This window comes from Euphorbia lathyris, chromosome 7 (genome assembly GCF_963576675.1).
Source record: "Euphorbia lathyris chromosome 7, ddEupLath1.1, whole genome shotgun sequence".
Taxonomy (NCBI): Eukaryota; Viridiplantae; Streptophyta; class Magnoliopsida; order Malpighiales; family Euphorbiaceae; genus Euphorbia; species Euphorbia lathyris.
The window spans coordinates 27412068-27432717 of record NC_088916.1 but is presented as its reverse complement, the minus strand read 5'-3'; the positions used below and the strand labels follow the sequence as shown (position 1 = coordinate 27432717).

Below are 20650 nucleotides of genomic sequence, written 5' to 3'. Positions count from 1 at the left end.
GTTTTGTTCCTGGTAGATAGTAAATGGATAATGTGGTTATTGCCCAGGAGATGGTGCACTCCATGAAGATTAATAAGAGAAGGAAAGGTATTGTGGCGCTCAAGCTGGACCTGGAGAAAGCTTGTGACCATTTAAACTGGAGTTTCCTTCTGGATAGCCTGAAGAGAGCTGGTATCCCGGATAATTGGAGGAGATTGATCGAGGATTGCATTTCTTCTCCTGTTTTTCAGGTTGTGATCAATGGAGATATGTCAAAGGAGTTTACTCCTTCCAGGGGGATCCGTCAAGGGGACCCTATGAGCACCTTCTTATTCGTTATTGCTATGGAAAGGTTGTCGCACCTTATCCAAGAGGCTGTGGGAAATGGCAGCTTCCATCCAGTTTCCATCAACAGTTTCTGTCCCTTGATTACCCATTTGTTCTTCGCTGACGATGAGGACCAAATTGGTGTGGTCATGGATATCCTTAACTGTTTTTGCGCTGCTTCTGGCCAGAGGATTAACATCCAAAAATCCCGGATGTTATGCTCTAAAAACATGAGTAAAAGTGTCTGCAAAAGGCTAAGTGATTTATCTGGTATTCCTCTGACTAATTCTTTGGGCAAGTATCTGGGGGTTCCCCTCCATAGTGACAGAGTTTCCAAAGCCTCTTTTAAAAAGACTCTGGACAAAACTAATGGAAGATGTGCCAGTTGGAAAGCTAAAACCCTTTCTCTTGCGGGCCGTCTTACTTTGATTCAATCTGTCAATTGTGTGGCTCCCAATCATATTATGCAAGCTTGTAGACTGCCTGAGCCTGTTCTTAATGATCTTGACAAAATCAACCGGCGTTTCCTTTGGGGGGACTCTGAGGAGGGGAAAAAGATCCACCTTGTCCCTTGGAAGGAGGTTTGCCAACCCAAAATCAGGGGAGGCCTAGGGATAAGACAAGCCAAGGACAACAACAAAGTCTTATTAATGAAGCTTCTATGGAGAATGTGACAATGTCCTTCTTCTCTTTGGGTTCGTCTTCTTTGTGGGAAGTATCGAAAAGATAAGATTTTTGGAGGCCCCAAGGAGAGAGTTGCCAATTGTTCTTTTCTAGGGCTTAGTACTGTGTTTTCAGAGTTTTGCTCTGGGATTGGCTGGGAAGTGGGAAATGGTAAGTCCATCAACTTCTGGAATGATATCTGGATTGGAGACAAATCCTTATTAGATGTGTGTAGTTCCCCTCCGCCTAGTAATATCCTTAATTGGAGAATCGCCGATGTGGTTGATTCTGAGGGGGATTGGATTTGGTCTAAATTTGACGCTTATTTGAGTCTGGATACGCTCCTAAGAATTAGAGGGGTGAAGATAAGTAACAAGGAGGATGATAGGGACAGTCATTGTTGGGCCTTGACAAATAATGGGGCTTATACATGCAAATCTGCCTTTGAAGCTTTTAACCAGAGTGGGACGGGTCCTCATTCTGAAATTTGGAAAATCATTTGGGCCTTAAAAGTCCCTTACCGTATTAGGAGCTTTCTGTGACTTGGTGTTAAAGATAGGCTCCTCACTAATTTGGATAGAAGTAGACGACATCTGGTGGCTTCAGGCGCTTGCAGCAGATGCAGAGGTCATGTTGAAACTGTGTGCCATACTCTTAGGGACTGTTCTAGGAGTAAAGAGGTGTGGAGAAAAGTTCTCCCTAACCACCTTATGTCTTCCTTCATGGCTCACTCTAAGGTAGATTGGTTTACTGATGGAGTTAGTGGGAAGTTATTGGCCAACCTTGAGCATGGTGATATTTTCTTTGCTATTATCTGCCACCAGATTTGGAAGTGGAGGAATGAGGAGATTTTTGGGAAGAAAACTGTGTTCATTCCTAATTTAGTTGGTTTCTTCTTGGAGAAAGTTCTAAATATTACTGATAGCTTCAAAGGAGACTATCTTGCTAGGTTAACCCAGAAGAAGGATGTCCAACTCCTTGGTTGGAGTAGGCCTAGAGAATGGGTGGTGAAGCTAAACACGGATGGTTCCTGCCTAAATGATGGTAAGATTGCTGCTGGAGGTGTTCTTAGGGATGATGGGGGCGCCTGGGTGTCTGGGTTTATCCAGAATCTGGGTTTGGGTTCTTCCTTCTCAGCTGAGCTTTGGGGGATTTTCTCTGGTCTAAAGCTTGCCAAGAATCTGGGTTTGAAGAAGTTGACTGTAGAGTCAGACAATCTAGAGGTCATCAAAATGATTTCCGATAATAATGTTATTTGTTTAAATAGCTGAAATCTTATCAAAGGTATTAGAAGGTTCTGCTCTTCCTTTGATTTCATAGAATTTAGCCATATCTGCAGAGAACAGAACCGGATTGCGGATCGCTTGGCGGCTGCTGGTCATGAGGGGTTGTTGGGCGTCACGACTCTTTCTCATCCTCCTGTTTTTCTTTCTTCTTTTCTTTTTAAAGATAGGGTGGGAGTTAGCTTCCCTAGGCTAATCTCTGGCTAGTTTTTTGTCTTTAGTTTTCTTTTCTTTTCTTTGTCCTACCAAAAAAAAATATGTAAAGTCCACCTTAAATTCTTACCTAAACTTTTTTTTTTGAACTAACCTAAACTTTTTATAACAAAAAAAAATTCACGTGCAAAAATAATGGTAATTAATTACACACAACAACACCCATACTTGAACAGTTTCTCAAAAAAATAAAAAACTGCTCCCATCTTCCTTTCCAATTTTCTCTTTTTCCATCTTTCTTTTCTCATTTTCTGTCCAAATTTAATCATATGTTGAGTTTCAAATTGTCCTCTTTTAAAGATCTACTTTAAGTAGGAAGAAGGAAGGAAATTTGTCTTCCTTCTTCCTACCACACCGGGTTAGATTTTATGCGTTTTACTTTATTGTTTTTTTCTTTTTAGTCAGTTTCCATATATTTTATCGGATCTTTTCATCCATTTGAATTGTATCCTCTCTCTGTTATTCTTTCATTTATATCATTTTCGAATTTAGCAAGTGCGGAAACGGTTTATCTTATACGTGGATCAATATATCTACGTGGTTGCATCAAAAGAAAGGACTCAGATCCGAATGTTCGGAATTGCCTAAATGTTGAAGACTGGATTACATCTACTTTTCTGCAGATTTCGATTTACGATAAATATATGTTTTGTTGTTGTTTTGTGTTTTTTTATGCCTTTATGGCATTTTTTGCTCTCTGTAGCCGTTTTAGTCTCTTTGTAGATCCTGTAAGAATTTATTTCTTACTGTTGTTTTCTTGTTGTACTTATTGTGTTTTAATCTAATGAAGTTAGGGTTAAGGTGCAAAGATACCCCTAACGTTTTGGGTTATGAGCAATTTTACCCCTAACGTCTAAAATGGTGCAATTTTACCCCTAACGTTTGTAACCAATAGCAATTTTACCCATAACGCTGATAATTTGGGTCAATTTCAAAAATTATTATAAAACGCATACATTTTTGTTCTTTATTTCGCACCAATTGCATATCAATCATTATATAAAAAATGATTTCATGTTTTTTGTAATTTAATAATAGAATTGGAGATTAATATTTATAAATTCGGTGAATTTTTTAATTTTTTATTGTCTAATTCGTACAAAAGATATTATATTTTTTTCACATCCCAACATATGTTTGTGATTTGTTACTGATCAAATGACATGCGTGTGAATTGTAGATGACAAAATTCATGGCTGAAAATACAGTTTGATGAATTATTTTTGAAATTGACCCAATTTATCAACATTAGGGGTAAAATTGCTCTTGGTTACAAACGTTAGGGGTAAAATTACACCATTTTAAATGTTAAGGATAAAATTGCTCCTAACCCAAAACGTTAGGGGTACTTTTGCACCTTAACCCATGAAGTTATAAGCATTTTAATAAAAAAAAAAAAAAAATTACACAACATTTTTGGTAATTTGCTGATGAATGAAAAAGTAATTCGACCGAAACGGCGTCACAACACAACTTATGACCTTAATCCCGTTGCTCTTCTTCCGGTGCGAAACTGACCTGAGGGCAGAGCACTTCACAGCAGCTGAAGGCGCTAACATCAATCAAGCATGTCAAAAGGAGGAGACGGAGAAGAGGTCACCAATTTGAAATCGCAGATTTCTTCTCTTCAGAACAAAATCAAGGTATTTCCTTTTGCAAGTTCAGAGTGCTTCCAATTATGCCTGCATTTTCTTTTTCTTTTTCTTTTACTGATTTTCATCCACTTTAATCAGGAATTGGAGGATGAGAATACAAAACTATCCTCTCTGCTCTCTCGTTGCCGCTGCAATGAGGTTTGTTTTGTTTCTTCATATTCATTTTCTTAGAATTATTTTCTTTCTTTCACTTTGATTTCTGTATGTTTATACATATTAGTGGTACATATGATTATAATGCAGGCAGCGGAGAAATTTGATAAATCTTCTGTACAATTTAGCAAAATCTCGTTGGGAAGTGGTGAATTAAATCCTCCAAGGGATAAGATCACTGAAAAGGAAGCATTAGAGAAATTTCAAGGTCACTTTCGGTGTCTGTACTATATTTATTCGTGTTTAGAAAAAAAAAATTAGTTAGATAGCATTATTTTCAAGAGTTTACAGGTTTTTGCTTCTTAAAAAAAACTGCTTTGTGTTTTATTTGTTTTACTTACCTGTATACTGCAATTTCTCTAAAACCCATGTAGCTTTGGACAGGCAATAAGACTAGAACAATAAATCACCATTTGAGGAGATATGTTGCTCTAAAAGTCATGTATTTTGGTCAAAGGTACTTTATCAAGCTTCATTTCCAGTTGTTCATAGTATTCCTTTTAAGGTAGTTATGTGGTTTTTTTTTTACTCCTGCTGTAACTTTCTAAGAAATGGTCTGAGTGGATTTCGTCAACGACATGCAGTGATCTGTTTACGTACTCTCTTTGACCAGATGTTTGCATTACAATTGAACAATATATTATATGTCCCGAGAAAAATTAGATTTGGTGGTTTTTTCTGACTAGGATAACATTTTCTCATTTGTGCCTTAGGACTTGCCGTTATCTATTATTCTACTTTTTTCATGGAATCATTATATCTATAAATTAGAAAAAGCACACAATCCTTACACTAATATTGGGAATGAAGAACTTGTTACATTATTTGCTATTTTGCTGTACTGTATTACAGGTTTTATGGTTTTTCTTCAGAGGGACAGATGGATCCAACTGTTGAGGTATGATATTGATATAGGTTTTTCTTGGCTCAATAGGTTGTTCATTGTTTCTTGTATCTTTGAATCAGCAACCATGATGGGTATATACAGTAATCATCACTGGATAGTCTGTTATTTTGGCAACTATTTATTTTTATAAATTGAATTTTTGCAGTCTGAGATTTTCAAAGCTCTGAAAAAGACAAGGCTTTTAATTGGTGACAAAAAGGAGGCGCAGTACTCAAGATGTGGTAGAACAGACAAAGGAGTTTCTGCTGTCGGGCAAGTAAGCGCGGGCGTGGATTAGGTTTACCCATTTAGAAGTTTTTGTTTGGTTGATTTTTAGAAAAATGGCAGGCATTTGAAAGTATGAGCTTGTACTCATTACTTGAGATGCTGCTATCCTGTGCTTTCAATGTCAAACCACGAAGAAAACATTCCCATGAATCTTTGACTATTTATCACAAGAATGCCATCAATGATATTTTGTTGGTCACTGTTACATGTCTATGTACTTCTTAAGTTAACCATGGATGATAATACCAATTGCATGCCAAAGCATGTTTGTTAATCTATAAACCTTATCTCCTGAAAAAAATAATTATCTTAACCTATTGAGGTTTTATGTTAAAATTTTTGGATTCATACTTCTTTGTTAAAGATATATGTTACTCCCTCCAATTTTTCAACTTTACATAGATAGTTAAAATGTACCAGTAAAAGAAGAAAACATTTTCAAATCGATTGTATGCAAATGTTTGATGCAGGTAATTGCATTATTTTTGCGATCCAAGCTCAAAGATATTGATGCAATCAGCCTCAATTCAGGCGAAATTATATCAGAAGAACACAATGGTCAGCCACATTATCCTTAATTCGTTTTTGGAAACTCTTATTGAGATCTATGAGCTTCGGTTAATGTATGAAAAAATAGTTCAGTGATGATTTACTCATCCTAACCAGTGATTTTCATGGCAACAGATTGTTGTCAATTTTTTTAATATTATGTTATATGTTCCCTATTGTTAATTATGCTATAAAAAAAAAATAAAAAAAAAAAAGCAAAACAAAATGGAAACAAACTAGTACAAATGTTCGTACTTTTGATAATTTCTGCATGTTTGGGTTGTGAAGTTTTTCAGGAATAGTATTATATACTGCTGAAGAAAAACTAGATTTTGTTTTAACATTGTCATCCAATTAGCTTTATGGGGTTAAGATTACTGTTTGACAACTGCACAATAATGCATAATTACTTCCAATAACTTCACTCCTCGTCTAAAGTGCACACATAACATCAGCTCTTGTATGTTGTGATACTATTTCAGTTACAGTACTCGGGATAAGTATCACATGAGAATAATAATGAGTTTAACATTCAGTACAGCCCATTGAAATGCCAATTGAATTGAGCTTAAACAAAAACTGATCCGTAGTGAGTCTCAGTCACTTCTATGAACAGGTGAAGCTTGAAACTCAGTTTGGGCACTTGGGGAAAAAATCTTGACATAATTTATTTTATAAAGATCTTAAGAAACCAATATTTATTCATATTTCATAAATGTAACATTAACTGATACTTAATCTTAATTCAGACCGACTTTTTACCTTTATTTTTATTTTATTTTTCCTTTTGCTTTTCCAGGAGAAATCGATTATGTGAGAGTATTGAATGGAGTCCTTCCAAATGATATTCGGATTTTAGGCTGGTGTCCTGTCTCAAGAGATTTTAGTGCAAGGTTTTCCCCAGTAGCTTCATGCAGTCTTCCTTTCAAATTTAGACAGTAGTTTATTATGTGTTGGCATAATCTGTTTTAATTATGATACAGATTTAGCTGCCTGAGTAGAGAGTATAAGTATTTCTTTTGGAGTGACAATTTGAATCTGTTGGTGCGTAGTTATATTTATTTATTTTTGTTAAGTTTATTACATTTTCCGCTTCTGTTTCTATATCTTACTATGTGGTGGTGGTGGTGGGGCCAATAACTCTTTCCTTATTATGTTTTTCACCAGTCTATGGAGAGTGCAGGGAAGAAATTAATTGGGGAGCATAACTTTAGCAACTTCTGTAAGATGGATGCAGTGAATGTGCACAATTATATGCGAAATATAACCTCATTTGAAATTTCTCCTTGTGATATGAGGTACTAGAATTTGTTTGTTCTCGATAAGTATTGTATGGTTGTTGGCTTATCAGCACTTGGTGCAGAAGGCATGGTCCTAGTAGGCGACTTTTGTAAGTTCATCTTATATTAATGCCTAGTATTATGTTTGTACTCCTAAACATAAATTGGCATTCTATTCCAATGCGCATAGCACATTCAATGAAGATTAGTAATTATGGTTATAAGTGGGAGAAATGTATTTGTCGTTGAATTTGGAAAAACTATTTCTCCTTGAGTTTGTTCTCAAGCTATAATTGGTCGAAAGGCTCTTTTTTCTTGCCAGAAGATAGAGATATCTTTTGGCTGTCTATTTTTTTCTTCTTGGTCGAATACTATATATATACAAAACTCCTCTGTTTTTTTTATCAGTCAAAAAATTGTTGATTGGTTCTGGCATGTGTCTCTTCTTGTTATTCAAAACTTGGAGGGATAACAGGTTCAAGATTTAAGCACAAAAGAACAAATTTAAACTGTTCAGCATTTATACTGTCCATTGAATAACTGGTCCTGTATTGTTGCAATAGTGATGTTTGGCTTTGTTGGACCAGTAGAGGGGAAGCAAAGTATGTAGAGAGAGAAACTATGTTGTTTGGCATTTTATATTCTGTTAATAAATAACTGGTCATGTATTTTTGTAGTGGTCGGGTATATTGGATTACTGAATAGGAAAATAGGTATACAATGAGTTAGAACTATGTCATGGACTAACTTCATTTAGTTTAAATTGCAATTTATTGCTGCACAATTACCCCTTTGTGTAATTTGTTATTGGAATCTTGCAACTGGAGTTTTATTTCATTGACAGGTATGAAGGCAATCAACTTTGTGCAATCAAAATAAGAGGTAGTGCTTTTCTGTGGCACCAAGTCCGATGTATGGTTGCTGTGCTATTTATGATCGGCCAGGGTTTTGAATCCCCTGATGTACGTATCAGATGCTCTACTGCTGATATTTGGATAATTTAACTCTTAAATACAGAAATTCTGCAGGCATAAGTGTGGCATGTAGCCTCTAGTTTAGATTTCTTTGCATATGTCCATGTAGAAAATAAAATATGACATTAAGACACCATGCATACATGCAGAATAGCTATTCTAGCTGTCATGGAACCGTTTTAGCTAAAAGCTCAAGCTGATAGTTAAAGGTTCACTTCATATTAATAGCTGACACACCCCCACACGCGAAAGCACACTTGGGCTTGAAGCGTGACAACACAGGCCCATATTACCATGTCCTGCAAATAACTCAACAAATGGGGCTGCCAGGAATCGAACCCAGGACCACTTGGTCACACTGGCTCTGATACCATGTCATGAAACCGTTTTAGCTAAAAGCTCAAGCTGATAGTTAAAGGTTCACTTCATATTAATAGCTGACACTACTGATAAATGATGATACAAAATGTGTATATGTACTAAAACAACTTTTGTACTCTTGAATTAATTGACGAAAGCATTGACAATCTCCAATGAGCTTTATCTTGCTATTCCAATGATTTATAGCTTATCCCACCATGCTAAGAATTATTTATGAACATGATAGCTCTCTCATCACAATTTTCAGGTGGGGACCATCTTGGAGGCAACACTCCCTGCTTGTTCCTATCTGTACAGTTACTAACCTTAATGATCCTCTAGGTGAGCTAGATTTGCCAACTAATTATACATCCTGCTTTTATTCACAAATTCAAGGCAATTCCTCAAGTTCAAAAATTCAGAGGAATTCCTTGAGTTACATTAGGAGATATAGGAATAAGTTCTAAGGATTTGCTTACCAATTCATGGATGCATCATTAAGATATTCAATAGATTGCTAAATTGCACATGCACGGTATGAACTTTTGCAAGACTTGATTATGTGACAAACGAATTGATTTCCCCCCAATCAAATGCACAGGTGATGGACACACTGCTGGATACTGATAGAACCCGAAATAAACCCCAATATCCTATGGCTCCAGAAATTCCTCTGGTTCTTCATGCCTGTGAGTTTGAAGGCCTCGCATTTACATGTTCAACAGGTACTAGAAACATGAGAAACAAATCATCACAGGTTTTATATATTATATGTTGAACTGTGATTCTTCATGTGGTTGTTCTGTGGTTAGCATATAAATGCAACTTCATCAGGCAAATACATATATCATATATCATATATCATATATCCTTGTCCAAACACAATACTTTGCACCATTTCATCTAATAAATTATTATCAACATGCATGAAATGCACTGTGTTGGCTGATGTGATTCTTTCACGTAACTTTATGGGTTGCAATTTAGCTGAACTGGTTTCAAATATAATTCTTTTGAATATTTGTGGCAGATGCTGGGCAAGCTCTGCACAAGCACTTGGTGAATGAATGTCGACTGTACCAACTCCAAGCTGCTATTTTTCATGAAGCTCTACTCAGTTGCCTGCCTTTATCAAATGGTGCACGTTTCTGTTTGAATTCTTTTATCTTAGTATTTGGGTTGATTGGTGTTAAACAATTCTGATATGATATTTCAGATAGGAGCTCCTTAAATAAAGACAAAATGAAAAAGAAGGCCCCCCATGTTCCTCTCATTTTGAGGCCAACAGAGCGTAAGTCCTAAACCTATATTTTGATTTGACTTGTAATGTGTAAGATCTGATAAGAAAGCAAAACAGAAGAACTCTGAAGGGCGGGAGGCAAAGTCCCTATTTCCTTAGTCGGTATTGTGCTTTCTTTCTCGGTGGTGTTACTCTATGTTGCATGGAAATGGACACAGAGAAATGATATTTGTAAAAAAATTAGGAAACTGAAATGTAGGGGGAAACATGTAAAATAATAATTTAGGAGTAAATTATAAATTTTAAAATCAGAAGGATGCTATTTTATTTTATTTTTACAAAGTGAAAAATATTATATTTTCTATTTTGAAAGCCTTAAGAAAATGACTGATAAAAAAGTTTGAGGATTTAATATGATGCGATCGACCTTGATGAAAAGATTGAGAGATTAGTTAATTCACTGATATGTTCTACACATTTTATTTTAAGAAACAAGCTTCTAATACATCAGCCAAAACATGGAAACTCTTCAAAATCTGATAGCAGCAGGTTAAAACAATATTTTTCTGAGATTAAACTTGTATCAATTGGTTATCAACTTTCAAATCATGATAATCATTTAATATCGTCTCTACAGTGTCCCTCTGTCAGTATCAAACACCAAGAGTTTATATTGAAGTTTCTAAATAATTTGAGTTAATGTTTTCATATCAGCATCATATGAAGAACGACGCACCAAACTAGAAAGTACAAAGTTGAGAGCTTGCTGACTTACCAACTGCAGTCATATCTATCAATACAGGTTCAATAGAATTCTTGATGATTAATTCCATTAAGTTACTGTTTTATGATAAAAAATGAACTCATACAAAAACACAGGTCTGCAGAGTCGCCTAATGTAGAGGGATGCTTCCGGGTGAAATCACTTTCCTTGTATAGATGCTCTCAGTTATTTATTTTATGCATATGGCTCATTGTTCGACAAAATATTTTTCTCTACTCATGATTGCAGACTTGTTTCTTTTCTACTCAAGCATTCTAAATACCGGATTCATAAATCCGGAGTGTCTGAACATATGAACTAATAGAATTTTTTTCCTTAGAAATATGGGGCTTCCCACCTTATATCGGTCAAGTTTCGTGACACCTACTTTAGGATAAGTTAATTGTATTCTGATACAAAAGTTGGTTTACCGTGTAGGACAATACAGATGATTTTTTTGCTGTATTATAGTGCTAGTTGTTTTTGTTTGAAATGTGAAATCTTGCCTGTGCCTGTCAGCTAAATAGTGTTCCTCTGTTTGACATGTGAAATCTTAGGTGAAGAAGAATGAGCAATAGGATTGCCTACTAAATTAATAGTATTCATTTGTATATGTTATATGAAATAATATGCTGCTGGTTCTTTTTTTGTTTTTGTTTTTGTTTTTTCTGGCATCCTGAAAAATCAAGGATATGCGTTACATCGTTGAGGGCGATAGGTGCAGATATATCGTATTTATTTCCAAATTATATTATAGATATTGTTGCCATGTTGATGCACTTACAAAAGCAAGAAAAATAGGGTTTTATACTTCAGTGACAAGAATTGCTTTCGTGGTCCCTGTTTCTTGGATATAGTTAGGGCGTAAAGGAGCCAATCTGGAGGTAAGTTCGGATCGTTAATATCTCAATCCTCAATCTGAGTTCTCGAGCTTTTAACAAATTTTAACCAAATTCATTATACATGCATAGAATAAGTAGTGTATGAAACAAAAAAAAACTTATAAAATACTCCACACAAGTTTAAAATACTTAAATGATAAAACAGTTACATTTATGGCCGAGAGTCAAGAATAGTAGATGCTACTCGTAATCGGAGAAAACAAACTCATAGGAAAATTTAAAACAATATATAATGTATATAAAGTTTATAATGTTCAAAGGTCAAACTTTTTTTTGTCATTTTTTTGATGGGTACGTGAGTTGTGAATTGTGGAAAAATTAATAATAATTAACGAAAGAAAAATTTAGAACAATGAAATATACAGAGAATGGTTAGTATAAAATTAAACCATATGGCTTGGACTATTTTTAAACATTTAAAAGTTTGTAAAGACATATCATGTCATATGTTTCTTGAGCAAAAGCAGTTTAAAATTGTAATACCGTTAAAAAAATGTTGATGTGACAATACTGTACAAAAAATTCGAGGGGTATTTTTATCATTTTATCTATTTCTCCCTTCATCTCTCCTCTATCACCTCTCTTCCCCCATAGCGTCTTCATCTGACAAGAGAAATTATTGGTTTTCTAGCGGATAATTGGTCAGATTCAATGAATTTCTCGACCTTATCTTTGCAAAGTTGTCGAAAAGACTCAACTCTTTTAGGCCCTAAAAGTTCAGTCAAGCTAAGTCTTTTCATATGTTCCTAGTATTCTCCCACAAGAGAGACAGAAATATGTGTCGCCATAAGTAATGATTTTGGAAGCAAGAAGTTCCGGCCTTTGTGCGGTGATAAGATCGTGTGATTTCAAAATTTCTTGAGCCATTTTAGATTAGAAACAACAACAGTGGATATTTCGCCGAGTTGGAGGTGCATAAGAGTTTGTATTCTTTGGCAAGTTGTGGGAGAATGTGATGTGGCTCTGCTTTTAGCATGTTGAGCAGGTTCCCGATCAGTGAAAGATTCATCGGCCTTGGCAGGAGCTTTTTAGTTACAATTCCATCGGTTTCAGGTTTTTGACATGAAATCTTCATTTTCCGATTGTGGATTTGGAAATGGAGTGAAAGGAGACATATCAGAGCTGCCAATTTTGTGGATGAGGAGTGAATAACTAGTTTGTTCTTTGAAAGGGGAGAAAGTAAGTGAAGTAGCCATTTTTAGTTAACAAAGAAGAATAAGTATAATTTGGTGATACGATGAACGTCGTGGGGAAAAGAGATCTGGTACGGTGATAAAGGAAAGAGGCGATAAAAAAGAAAGAAGAGAGGGAAAATGACAAAAATATCATTCTAGCATTTTGACCAATGTTGACACATCAGTATTTTTTAACTGCATTACAATTTTGCACTGCTTTTGCTAACGGAACGCATTACATGTACCTTTTTATAAATTTTTAAATCACATAGTTTATATTTGAAAATGATCCAGGTCATAATATATATATAATAAAAAAATATTTACAGTAATTAAAAAGGTTTAATACTTCCATTATTTTTCTGAACTTGTCTTATTTTGTTATTTAGCCCTTTTACTTAGTGGTCAATATAAAAACCTAAAAGGCACGAAGTGTTACATTTGGTGAGTTGTGGGGGTTAATAGGACGCACAATATGAGTTGAGGGGTAATCAATGTCACGAAGTATTATATTTGTTGAGTTGAAAAGATTGAAATGTTGGTTACTAAATAGAGGGGATTAAGTGATAAAATGGGACAAATTCATGAGACGGTAGAGGTATTTAGTTGAGGCAGGTTTACGAGATCATCAAATTGTGATTTTAACCAACTTTAACGTTTAGATTTTTTTATTTTGAAATCGTTAACAATAAATATTAATCGAAGTTTAATAATTGAATAAAACGGACCGATTTTATAATAAAACGGACCGATTTTATATTAAGTTTTGAACATGATTGTAATATTTAGCTATTATGATTATGGTATGTGAAGTGGAAAAAAGCCTTAGATTAAAATCTAAGTCCTCATTGTGTGTGACAAGTGGAGGGACTAAGAGCCTTAAAAAAACAAATAGGTCCCTTTGGTAACATGGATAGAAGTTGAATTCATTATCACTCAACCTTATTCAAATGCTCTCTCTCTGCCATGCAAATCATTACTATCATATCATATCATTTCACCCACCATACACTTTTAATTATACAATTTTTTTTTTTTAATATATCTGCCGTCACAAATATCACACACACCCATCCCATCATCCACCACCACTTCAAAATGCTTTTCTTCGGCTAAATTACAATTTTGCTCTTTCTTAATGGTATGGTTATTTAATCTCAAAACTTAATATAAAAATCGTTAAATTTTGGTTTTATTATCATAAAAATCACTCAAATTTAACCATTATAATATAAGATAATTCTCAAATTATAAAACCCTAAAAATGATATTCTAAACAATTTGATTCTTAAATTTAAGATTTTGAGGTTTTTATAAGTTGTTTGGTTAGGAAAGAGACGATTGTTTAGAGGAAAAAGTTTTGAAAATTATGATTTGGAATTTTAAAAAATACGGTTCTTTATGATTTTAAATAATTTGATTTTTTGAATTTTTAGGTATTCAGCATTTATTTTGAGATCGTTTATATTAAATTTTAAAGTTAAGTGGCTGTAATGTTATTAAGTACAAAATTGAGTGACTATAAATATAATTTACCCTTTCTTCTTTTTCTTATATATTGTTTGTGAGGCAAAAAAAACAAAATAAAAGATAATATATGGATTTTGATCAAATCAAACCTAACTCACCTAACTTTGAAATTGAAATAAATACTAATATTTATATAAATCCTATGGTTCTACAAACCTAATATTGCTATTTGTTAGTGTATAACTTTTAATACCACTTATTAGGTTTTTCAAGGGATTATTTGTATTAGCATCTCCTGCAGTTTTTTAATTGGGTTTTTAAGTTACAATTTGAGAAAGTAAAGTTAAAAATCAACTCCAATAGTATTTTAATGACTCCTCAAATTTATTAGAGCATTCTCATCATCTCCGTTATTAAGGAATCTCTCTTCATTCATAGTCTTTTTTTTATTTCATTTTTGTATTAATAATTTATTATTAAGAAATATCTTTTCTCTCACTATTGGCGACTATAACGATACATAATAATAGAGATGATAAGATAATACATAAGGGGTGAATATGAAGAGTAATGGAAATGTGAGAACCTGTGATAGTCTTTGGGGTTCGGGCTTCACCTGCGCAGAGAACGGTTCCTGGGTAAACTCTGACGCATAAGTCAGTATCAATTCTAGATAGAGTCTTAAGTAGAAAGAGAGATAAAGTATGCATGCCTTCTTATTGGGGATTGGGGGTCTTTATATAGAGCTGCCTGATTGGGCGGGTCTACTACACGGGTTTATACCCGAACTGCACTTCCTAGGGTAGTTCTCCATAGGTGTTGAGTTAGGTTTAATGGGCATGGCCCATATTCCTCATCAAGTAGTTCCCCCACCCTCCCCCCATTTTTAATGAGGTGCAACCTTGAACGAACCATTTGATGTGAGTTGCTATTTGGACCTCAATTCTTGCTTATCGCAACATTGGTGTTAACTCGAAAAGATCGATGGGATATGCCTGATTAGATGTTTGTGAAGTGAGGTTTAGGGCATAAGTTAGAGGATCGTTCATGGAATGATGTGATGGGTTGATTGATGAGTCGTTCGTGGAACGAGGTGGCAACAGACCAATGGGGTTGTTCGCGGGATGTTAAGGTGTGCTTGAGGAGTCTTTCATGGAATGATACTACAAGTTGATTGATAAGTCGTTCATGGAACGAGGTGGCAACAGACCTAGGGGGTCGTTCGTGGAACGATGCTAGAGTGTGCTTAAGGAGTCATTCGTGGAACGAACCGAAGGTTTGGTCGATGGGTCATTCGCGAGTCGAGATGGTAACATGCATGTGGGGTCGTTCACGGAACGATGTGAAGGTTTTCTTGACGAGTCGTTCGTGGAATGAGTCAGAGAGCTTGGTTGTTGTGGGTGGGAGACAACTGTGAGGAATTGGAAGAGTTTTTGTAGGCATTGGAATGATGGTTCTGACATGCATTAAATGAGGCGTGATATAAATGACTGTTGAACTTGTCAAATGTTGATTTGCCTCCAGGAGAGAGTTTTTTTTTTTGCGTCTATTGGGTTTAATTTTATTCTATAAAAGGAGCTTTCTTTGAACTTCTGAGGGTTCTTCCTTTTAGTGAAAACTATTTCTCATATTCCTTCTTTGTAAAGAATTTTGTGATTTTCTAAGGTGCCTGGATATGTCCTTCAAGAGTTACTAAGTGTATCTACTGGTTCATATGGAGGCGTTTATCAGTGAAGAGTGGGTGGTTCGAGCCGTTTTGGTTTAAACTTGCTTACTAGTGAAGAGGTTAGTTTTATTTTCCTGGAAGTTTCTTTATGTTTTTCGAATTGTAATAGTTGTGTGAAGGGGGGTGGAGTGTTTGCTTTATTAGTATGTCTACTGAGCCAAGTCGAGGGGTGATGGTGAAGTTGACCGATGTTAACCCTAGGAATTTTATGTTACCCAACTCTAGTCGAGTTTGTTAGAGGAGCCGAAAGGCTCATAGAGGTAAGTCAATCGGGGAGGGTACGTCAGGGCTTAAGAAACCTCAAGTGCGAGGTGCTCCGGTCCCGAGGCTACCTCCCTCACTTGCTAGGCCTGTGGATGGAGTAAGGCCGGGTACACTTCAAATTATTATAAAAGTGCCTACCTACTTGGTGAGTGACGAGGAGACATTGGGGACTCTGTATGAACAGATAAGGAAGAAGGTCTGGCCTCGGGGTGCTGGGGCACTAGGGTCAGATGGTGCTTATAATTATATGGCTATCAGGCCGAAGGTTCCTGAGAGTATGTGACTGGAGGAGGTGCATTCCATAATCATGTAAAAAGATCTGGGGGAATTGTCGGCATCATATCAGCTTGGAAAGCCATATGAGCTGACTGCTATGGATAAGGAGGTGAGGGGAAATGATCCTATGGCTCCTCATAAGATGATCGTTTATGAGGAGCAGTTAGAGATTGGGATGCGTTTGTCATTGCTTCCTTTCTTTATGAAGGTGATGCGGGAATTTGATTTGTGCCCTAGACAGATACAACCCAACGAGGTGGCGGATGATGGTAGGTTTCTACTATTTTGACCCTACGGTCGGTTATCAGATGACTATGCTTGTATTTCGTAAGTTTTTTATGTTGAAACACCTTTCCACAAGATTTTGATTTGACAAAATCATTTAAGTTTAATCCATGATTAAGAGACAATTAAATTTAAGTGCTTTGATTTAATTGTACTAACCCGTTTGTTCAATGTTGAGTATAAATATAAATGCAAAAAAGAAATAAAGATTAAGACAGGACAAAGTCAGCATGAAAACACAACACAAGCTGAAGTAAAGAGCAACTCAGCATAAGAGAAGATAAGTCATCTTCAGAATAACAGCTTAAGAATGAAGCTGATCAAAGAAGCTGAGTGAAACGAAGCTCAGCACAGAAAAAGTCTGCTCCAAGGAATAGATCCTACAGAACGAAGCTGACCATTGAAGCTGAGTGGAAAAAGAACTCAGTATGAGTATTGGCGAAAATCAAAGACAATGATTGTCGAAGTGAAGCTGAGTGATCTTCAGGACAGCATGAATGATTCGTTAGCTAAAAGACAAATTCGACAACTGTCTGCACCAATAATAGAAGCCTTGAATTACGCAAAAGCCAAATTCCAAGATGCATGGGTCAACTGTTTGATGCTATAAAACAAACTACCGCAAGAAGACAAAGTCTGTAGGAAGAAGACAAGTCTGACGTCTGAAGAATTCAGAAGACAGGATTGGCCTGCACATCTGAAGTTGACCAGAAGTTTGTCTCCCCAAAAGAGCCGTTTTGGACTCAACGGACAAATCAATTTCAAATGATTTGTTCCTCACATTTCAACTATAAAAGGGACAAAGATATTATTTGGAAGATTGCCGATTCACAGAAAATTACAAGTGAGAAAGATACAAATTCAAAGCACTCAAAAACAAGAAAGAAAGCTTACACCAATCTTCTATTTTTTGTGTAAATGCTAGATTGATTGTCTGTAATCATCTAAAGTGTTCTTTATCTTAAAAGGAACAAGTTTGTGATCAATTGTAATATTGAGAGTGTGTATGTTGAGTACTTGGTATTAAGTACTTAGTGGTAGAGAAATCTAAGTGCTGGGTTGTAGCGCTTAGTAGGAGTTGAGTAGACGAATAGAGGAAGGTATGCTTGCATATTCAACTACCTGTAATCGGTTTGTGCTCTACCCTTAAAGAGCTCAGTATTGGATTCTAAAAGCCCGGAGGACTCTGGGGACTGGACGTAGGCGAAGAGGCTGAACCAGGATAAGTGATGCTGAGTAATTTCTAACTCTCTCAAATATATATATATATATATATATATATATATATATATATAAATGTGTTGCTTGTTATATTTACTCAGCATATAAACTGTTTGAAGCTGACACTGGGTAAATTTGAGTGCTGAGTTGGAAGCTGACCACAAAAGTGTCAATTCCCAACTCTCAAGTGAAACAGTCTTAGTCAGCATCTGACTAAAGCTGTCTTACATTAAGATCGGCCAAGCTGACCAAAGCTGAGTTAATAAACTCACCAAAATTATTAAGTTAGCAAGATTAATTAAGCGAAAAAGTTACATTAGTTCCTAACCCCCCTGGAACTAATCACACGGGACCAACAAGTGGTATCAGAGCCTAAGCTCACTACTCAAAGATATAACTATCTTGAGCGGATCCCAATAAATGGCTGAGAACAGCACTCATTTCCTTCCCGGGAACCAAACAACATAGATACTCCTTGAGGGATTATCTATTAGTCAGCCTCCCCTATTCTTTGGATCCAACTATACATTCTGGAAGAATAGGATGAAGAACTTTATCCAAGCCACAAACATGAGTGCATGGCTTGCAATAGTTCAAGGCCCATACGTGTCATATAAAACTGTTAACAATGAGAAAGTTGTTAAGAGTGAAACTGAGTGGTCAGAAGATGACCTTAGAAAACTTCAAAATAATGCTTCGGCTATCAATATGCTTCATTGTGCTTTAGATGCTGCAGAATACAATAAAATATCAGGTTGTGAGTCAGCACAGGAGATATGGAAAAAGCTCGAGGTGACCTATGAAGGCACAAGCAAAGTCAAAGAATCAAAGGTGAACCAACACATGAGATTGTACGAGCTGTTCGAAATGAATGACAACGAGGACATCTCCGGAATGAATGCTAGATTCATTAATATTATAAATGAGCTAAAAAGACTCGGCAAGAACTTCACTGAAGAAGAGCAAGTGAAGAAAATCTTGAGAAGCTTACCCAAGAGCTGGCAAGCTAAGAAAACTGCAGTAGAAGAAGCTCAGGACCTGACTACATACAAGTATGACGAGCTAATCGGATCTCTGCTGACTCATGAGATCTCAATGAAAAACTTTGAAGCTAAAGAGAAAGAAAAGTCAGAAGACAAGAAACAAAAATCACTTGTCATGAAAGCTGACTCGACCGAAGCTGACTCATCAGACGATGAGGAGATGGCCATGTTTACACGAAAGATGAAGAAGCTGTTTAGAAAGAATGAAAAAAACAGCAAAAGTTCGTTCAGAAGAAATGACAAATACAAAGCTGAGTCCAGTGACAAATACAAGAAGGACAACTCCAAGCCTGTCACATGTTTTGAGTGCCACCAAACTGGGCACATCAAGTCAAGCTGCCCAAACCTCAAGAGAGATAAGAAGGGAAACAAGAAAGCAATGGTAGCAACATGGAGTGACAGTGATGAGTCAACGTCATCCGAAGCTGATGCAAATGAAACGGCAAACATATGCTTCATGGCCGATGATGCTGACCACTCTCAATCTGAGCAAGCTGACCTCTCTGATGAAATTGACCAGGAGGTTCACAACAATGAGGTAACATCCTTACTTTTTCTTAGAAATGAGATGATAAACGCTGCTGATCAAAATGGAGCCTCTGAGTCATCAATACAAGGGCTGACCAAAGGTAAGCAAGAAATTGAAATAACCTTTGCTGATCAATCTATTCCTGCAGAGATTGTAGAAACACATGTTCCAAACAACTCAACATTGCCCAAAGAAATAAAAATTCCAAGAGGACACTCGGAGAAGTCCATTCTTGATGCTGTTGACAACAGGCTGATGACAAAAGATCAGCTTAGGAAGTATCTCAGCAATGTTGCCTTCGTCTCAGTGCATGGGCCAAAGAATTTTGCTGATGCTGAGCACGATGAATATTGGATCAATGCTATGCAAGAAGAGCTTGATCAATTCACAAGAAATGAGGTATGGGATTTAGTACCTAAACCTAGGAATCAAAAGACCATAGGAACTAAGTGGGTCTTTAGAAATAAACTAGATGAGCTAGGCAACGTAGTTAGAAATAAAGCCTGACTTGTAGCCCAAGGCTATAGTCAGCAAGAGGGCATTGACTACGGTGAAACCTTTGCACCCGTTGCTAGGTTAGAAGCTATATGTATACTGTGTGCCTATGCAAGCTTTATGAACTTTAAATTATATCAAATGGATGTTAAGAGTACATTTCTTAATGGCTTTATAAACGAAGAGGTGTATGTTAGTCAGCCTCCAGGGTTTGAAGATCCGAAATTTCCAAACCACGTTTATAAACTCAAAAAGGCCCTATACGGCCTAAAGCAAGCTCCAAGAGCTTGGTATGAGAGGTTGACCAACTTCCTGCTGACCAGGAACTATGTTAGAGGCAAAGCTGACACAACCTTTTTTATTAAGAAAAAGGGTAAAAAGACCCTACTTGCACAAATTTACGTAGATGACATAATTTTTGGTGCTACTAACGATTCTATGTGCAAAGAATTTAGCAAACAGATGCAAACTGAGTTCGAAATGTCTATGATGGGCGAACTCAACTTCTTCCTTGGACTTCAAATCAAGCAAGGTAAGAATGGCATCTTCATAAGTCAGTCCAAGTACGCCAAAGAAATGTTAAAGAAGTTTGATATGGAAGAATGCAAACCCATATCAACCCCAATGGGTACTGACACGGTCCTTTGTGCT

At 36.2% G+C, this 20650-nt stretch overlaps 1 protein-coding gene across 1 annotated transcript; it reads left to right on the top strand.

The window, feature by feature from the left end:
• The first annotated feature begins 3915 nt into the window (after positions 1-3915).
• Positions 3916-11078, top strand: LOC136201240 (uncharacterized). Its single transcript, XM_065991863.1, has 16 exons — positions 3916-4108; positions 4199-4258; positions 4364-4481; positions 4658-4730; positions 5126-5171; positions 5326-5436; positions 5918-6005; positions 6796-6889; positions 6980-7040; positions 7164-7294; positions 8121-8238; positions 9212-9335; positions 9641-9748; positions 9827-9901; positions 10565-10652; positions 10730-11078. The coding sequence occupies exons 1-15, from the start codon at positions 4034-4036 to the stop codon at positions 10618-10620; spliced, it is 1338 nt and encodes a 445-aa protein (XP_065847935.1). The 5' UTR covers positions 3916-4033; the 3' UTR covers positions 10621-10652; positions 10730-11078.
• Positions 11079-20650: the final 9572 nt, after the last annotated feature.

What these genes read in the sequence shown, in the direction of transcription:
- LOC136201240 (XM_065991863.1), top strand. Translation starts at nt 4,034, where the DNA reads ATGTCAAAAGGAGGAGACGGAGAAGAGGTCACCAATTTGAAATCGCAG. An exon ending in TATATCAGAAGAACACAATG is followed by an intron (nt 6,006 to 6,795) that starts GTCAGCCACATT and finishes TTGCTTTTCCAG; the next exon opens with GAGAAATCGATTATGTGAGA. An exon ending in ATTTCTCCTTGTGATATGAG is followed by an intron (nt 7,295 to 8,120) that starts GTACTAGAATTT and finishes TTTCATTGACAG; the next exon opens with GTATGAAGGCAATCAACTTT.